Below are 6,292 nucleotides of genomic sequence, written 5' to 3' on the forward strand. Positions count from 1 at the left end.
AGTGTCTGTGCCCACTTACATTTGCCTCAAAGAGAGTTGAATGTGTGTCGAAGCTCCGAGTTTTTGGTGTCCAAAGTGCTGCAGTCAGGCCGTGATTTAAAATGGAAGTTGTCAGAGAGAGGTTGCGTCACCATATAATAAAAAAAATATCTTCATGTTCGCAGCCAAACAGATCGCAGCACCCACACACCATCGCTCTCAGATGCGGTCTCAGCGGCCGCTGCAATTGTTTGTATTCTGTTACGTGACTTCTTCTCAGAAGTGTAAAGCAATGGTGGTCAACCAAGCCATGCTGGGTTTTCTACAGTAAGCAGTGCGCAAACTATCCGAGTACAAAATAGGCGTAAATATTTCCGAAAAAAACAGATACAAGCCAAAAATCAAACTATACAATGTAATAGATCCTTATACTTTATCAAAAACAGATTTGTCGAGTGATATCAAGGATTCTATGTTGGTCGCGTTCACAGACATATTGAACTGTTGTGCTCCGAACGCCAATCTACATGACAAAACAAATGAAAACTTGGTAAAGTATGGAGGTCTACAACTTTTTTGTGTGGCTGGGTCAAGGACATTGGTATCAAGACTCTCCCGGATAAATATTCTTGGTTTTTGCTCGAGTAAGGTTGCATTTCATGAATTAACTTTGCGTCTACTGCCATGTTTGTTGATGTTGTTGCACGCAGCATTTACGAGTAACGTGGTTTTCCCCGTCTTTATCGAAATTAACTATTAAGGTTAACATTGTGTATGTGCTGAAAACTTCATTCATGATTGTTGCCTTTGGACAACAATCATTTAGACTCGCCGAGTTAGTGCTTTTCAAAACACTCGTAGTAAACGTGTTAAAATAAATACAAATAATATCAAGATAATACTTAAATGGAAAATAATAAACGTTAAAAGTAAATCAAACAAACCTTTAACAAAGTGATCACTGCAAACTCATTCATTATTTGACTCTGCTCCCTTGGACTGGAGTGTGAGATGCTTTTATTGTCGTTGTTTCATAAAATCTTGCACCCTTCCACTCTTTTTGATTACCTCTCGAGGAACTCTGAAAAAACGTTTATCCTTTTTGTGAGTTGAACGATTCGTACAACCGAAAACCACACGAGCATAAGAAATGTTTTTCTTCGAGAAAGGCTAAATAGTGCCTAGTTACCATTGAGAACAGTGCTAGCTTGACCACCACACATATTTAATGGGTGGAACGTGAGCCGAACGTGACGTGTATAAATGATACAAAGGCTAACGTATCTAAAACTATTGCTATTTTACACAAAGTGAAGTAATTGCTAAATCAATAAGCATTGTATATTTTGTATAACTCACTGATTGTTCCATATCTAACATATTGTATTGAAGTGTAGGGTAGTGCCTGTAAAACATATTTAAATCCAATCTTCATTTTGCAGAAAAGAGCCGTAAGAATCATTACTGGAAATGCATACAGGGAACCCACAAACCCAATATTCAAACAGTTAAATTTATTAAAATGTAATGAACTGGCAGAGTATAATATCCTGAATTCTACCAAACAACATTCAACACAGATTTGTAAAAAGAGAAAGTAAATATAATCTGAAAGGAACTGAGGTCTTTAATAAATCTAAATTTAGAACAGTGATAAAGGAAATAAGTATTTCAATCAGAGGTGTTAGTTTATGAAACAAACTTGACAGTGGAATAAAACAATGTAAATCTCCCTCTGTATTAAAATAAATTAAGAAATCATGATGAGGAAAAGATATGACTGAGTAGAATTATTTGTTTGTTATTGGTTTAATTGTTGTAAAATGGAAATATGGCTTTGTAGTCGCCAACATTGAAAGTCAATTGTTATATTTGTGAAAATAGGGGGCAAATATTGTAAGTTTTTAACTTCTTTCTGCTCTGTTTAATTTATATTTTACTTTAATGTTGTGTTGATTTTTTTCCTTTGTTTTTTATTTTTTTTATAAATGAAATATATAAATTAACTGACCTGAACTGGACGGCGGTAAAATTCAAACACTAGACCGCATATTTAAAGGTCCCAATTTTATAATGTTTTATTGGTTCAACGGTTAAACGATTAATCAAAGCAACAAAATACAAATCAAAGCTGTTTTCCCTAATTAAATTCATAAATTTAATCAATCGATTTACCAAATTACTTTTTTATATTTTTAGAATGTGGAGTAAGAGAAATATGTAAAATATTTAACATTTCAAAATTATTTAAATGATTGTATTTAATTGTAACATCAATTTTAGGAAGTGAGGGCAGGCAACACATGCTATGTTTTAAGTTTGAATTGATAATTTAAACGGTATTTAATGAATTTGCAATGAGATCAATCGGCAGGGCATTTTAAATAATTTAAAAAAAACATACAGTTAATTTGTGCATTCATAATTGTCATTTCTTTTTAAGACACAAATGGCACTGATTTTGTGGAATGACCCTTATATTTTATGGTTAATCTTCTGGGGACAAAGACAAAGTGGACATTAAAGTGAAATGTGTTAATACAATTAAGATTTTTTTTGTTTTTTGTTTTTGCTTTTTTGCCCAAATTTCTTGATAAGCTCAAGACCTGAACAAAAAATATCAAACATGTAATCTTTTTTTATATATATTTATTTGACCATTTTGAAGGCATTTTGATCATATAACGTCACCGTTTATAATTAGTAAAATAACTTGTGTTTTGTAAATGTATATTAATTAAAAACTGTGGTTTGATGAAAAGGCCTTGAATGGGTTGAAATATATATTTTTAAAAATATTGTTATATTGTGTTGTATTGTATGTTTCGTATTTTGTGAGCGGCTGACGTTGATTTGAGCAAATAATAATCAAAATAATAATAATAACAATAATACAAAAGGTTGTAATGCCCTTTAAATAATGAATAACTTGTATTTTCTGTTTGGCTTTGGGGTATTGTTGAATAACTGCAGGTGTGTAGTAAACCTGTGGAAAAATTGGATTTTAAAATTTTAAGATGTACCATGAAAAAAACCTGCCTAAGAAAAATCAGATATAATTGAGTAACACAACAAAAATGCTGGCCAAAATACAACAAACATTTACTGAAAAGACAAAAAAGTCAGCCTTTGTCCTCTGAGGGCTGATAAAAGTTAAGTTTTAAATGGTTTAAGTTGTAGGAAAATGTATTCATGGACCTTGCATCCAGACAATTGTATTATTTGTGTTAAAGAAAGTCATTATACTGAGAATACACAGATTTTTTTATGCTTCACACAAAATGTCGTTTGGCAGGAGTGTTACAATAAGTGTCCCTCCTCAATTATTGTGCCCTTGATCATTGGAAATCTGTCATTTCCACTTTTTTTGTGCCTCTAATGTTTTCTCCTCACTTTTTGCCATCTTTGTCTTGCCAGTCGCGTAGCGGTGGTACGAGGCAGCATCGTGCTGCAAGATGGCTCTCCTCTGGTGGGCGTCAATATTACCTTTCCTCAGCATCCAGAGTATGGTTACACCATCAGTCGACAGGATGGGAGGTGCAGAAACACACAGACCCACAAACAAGTCATGCCGTACCTCCAATCATTTACCTTTTTAACTCTCTGTTCCAACATTTTAGTTACGACCTGGTGACTTTGGGCGCCATGTCCGTGACACTGATGTTTCATCGCCCACCCTTTTTGCCGCAAACATGCACTGTCTGGACACCAAACAACAACTTCCTAGTTCTGGAGCAAGTTGTCATGTCCAGGGAAGATGTACAGCTTCCTAAATGTGACATTAGGAGTGTTTTGAGTCCTTATCCACTGGTCCTGTCCTATCCACTACCCAGATACACAGGAGCGTGTGTGGAAAAAGGCCCTGCTGTACCCGAGCTTCAGGTACTTAAGAATATTTACCTGTTAATGCATGCTTTTGACAGAGGTTCCATTGTTGAGTTTTAAGGTGTGGCAGGGGGCACAGCGAGATTTGAAAAGTTTTTTCTTTAAAAGTTCTGACAAAAACATACAACCATGGACACAATTTAGATTTTAGAAATTGTGGGGACACAACTGGCTTGCGTACAGGGGGCATGCCTAAAAGAGGACGTAGTTCAAAGGGATTAGATGCATGTTTTGGGCTAATATGAATGTGAAACAAATGGCTCTACAATGTATTTTATGTACAACATAACCAAATTAAAATAATTAAATAAAAAACAATTTGGGGGTTTCAAGATAATTTCAATATGATTTGATTTATTGTTTACCGTGTATGTCCTGGCTGGAAATTGTACCATGTCCGCTGGAACAAAAGACTGATGCTTAAGCCACTGTTTCTTAACCATAGGGCGGCAAAAAATATCTGTTACTCCGCTGCAGTCCGTATGGGTTCTAATATTTTTTTTACACCACTTGTGGCAGTAATGACAATCTCAAACAAACAGAAGAAGTCTGGAGCTAATTCATAGATGTTTCTCAAACGCAAAATGTCTGACTAACGTGGTGAAGCTGTATTTTCATATGCACTTCAATTGTATTGACAGTTTAGTTCAGAAACATATTTATTAATAACTGTACTTCAGTGGACCCCGACTTAAACAAGTTGAAAAACGTATTCGGGTGTTACCATTTGGTGGTCAATTGTACGGATTATGTACTTCACTGTGCAACCTACTAATAAAAGTCTCAATCAATCAATCAAGGATAAATATGTCGATGTTGATTAGAGGTGTAACCACTATACAGCTGGGCAAGTGTTTAACAGCCAACTGACCAAGCTCTCGTCCAAAGCTGCCAGACCACGATTCCCGTTAGGATGGCGGCATATGGGACAGGATGTTATGACGTGGTCTGCAGTCTGCTCCTCTGGACCACACTCACATGCCGCAGATGAAGATATATCCCATTTGAACATTGTTGAGCGGAAGAGGCCGACGCCACTAAAAAGGCGATTAAGCCTGACCCAAGCAGGCCTGGGAAAGCATATTCCCGGTGGTGATGTACTGGCCCTAGGGATGTCATTATGGAGTCTGGAAGAGTTTTCCCCAAGAGAGAGTGTGGCTCTCTTGCGACAAAGGTCAGATGGTTGAAATCCTGCTAAGATGGGAAGATTGTCTGTTGGTGTGGGACGCAGGCATCCAGTCACTAAACGCAAAGCGTCGTTAATCGGCTTATCTATGAGACGAGTGTGAGTACTAAGACACCAAGCAGGTGTGTAGTACTCAGCGGCAGAGTGGACCAAGGCAAGGGTGGCTGTACGAAGTATAACACCGCCAGCACCCCAGCTAGATCCAGCCAGTTGTCTCAAAAGCCCAACGCGTGTTGTTAGCTTTTTGCCCAGTGACTCCAGGTGTCGGAAACGTGAGTCCAACTTAATGCCGAAATATGTTGGTTCGGCAGAAAAGGGCAGAGGACGTCCATCAACAGTGATGTTAAGCTCACATTGTGCCTCCCCGCTGTAAAGGTGGAAGGCTGCCATCACCGTTTTGGTTACACTGAGCTTCAACTTTCATTTTTGAAGATAAGTGGATAAGGTTGCCATGACCTGGGTAAGAGACCTCTCTAACTCCTGCCTGTTTTTTTTTACACGATGCATAATTGCCAAGTCGTCTGCAAATGCAAACTTTTTGGCAGTTGTTACTGGCAGATCATATGTGTAGATGTTAAACAAGAGGGGAGCCAGGACTGATCCCCGAGGGACGCCATTGCTCAGATGTCGCAACCTGCTTTTTGGGCCATTATCAGTGGTAAGGGTGAAACTGCGGTTTTGGACGAGTTCCATGATCAAAGAGACCATGTGCCTGTCCGGCAGTAGGCGCAAAAACTTGAATGTGGAAATAGTGTCAAAGCGCTTTGAGTTCCTTAAAAAAAGGTAGAAAAGCGCTATACAAGTATAATCATTTACCAAGTTACCATTTTTTGTGCCATCCATTTGCCTTTTTAAACCATTACATGGATTCAATTCTTCAAGATGTCAATAAACTTCTCAATCAATCAATCAATCAATAGTGGCTTCATCGACTTCATTTTTGGAAGCTTGAGTGTGCGCATGCCAGAAGATAGGAACTTGTTTAGCCAGGACTTTAGAACAACATAGATCATCAGCTCTGGGCAGATTGAATCAGGCCCTGGAGTTTTTCCAGACTTAAGCAACTGGAGGGCACTGGCAAACTCCTCTGGAATAAAATTTCCAGAGATTGTTTCACCAGGGGGTATAGGGATCCTCTAGAGTTCAGCCACCTCCTTGTTCACAAGTTTGGCGGATTCGCGATCTTTTGTTCCATAGACCCCATTCTTTACCAATTGCGATGCAATAGAGTTGGCAGAGATG

At 37.8% G+C, this 6,292-nt stretch overlaps 1 protein-coding gene across 2 annotated transcripts in view; it reads left to right on the top strand.

The window, feature by feature from the left end:
* The window catches only part of tenm1 (teneurin transmembrane protein 1), a 480,926-nt gene that overhangs the window by 319,994 nt on the left and 154,640 nt on the right, over positions 1 to 6,292 (top strand). For both annotated transcript variants that reach the window (XM_062045519.1, XM_062045520.1), the window contains exons 16-17: positions 3,397 to 3,516; positions 3,600 to 3,861. In XM_062045519.1, the coding sequence (XP_061901503.1) occupies positions 3,397 to 3,516; positions 3,600 to 3,861 (382 nt within the window). The remainder of the gene's footprint in view (positions 1 to 3,396; positions 3,517 to 3,599; positions 3,862 to 6,292) is intronic.

Source organism: Entelurus aequoreus, linkage group LG04, assembly GCF_033978785.1.
Source record: "Entelurus aequoreus isolate RoL-2023_Sb linkage group LG04, RoL_Eaeq_v1.1, whole genome shotgun sequence".
Lineage (NCBI taxonomy): Eukaryota > Metazoa > Chordata > Actinopteri > Syngnathiformes > Syngnathidae > Entelurus > Entelurus aequoreus.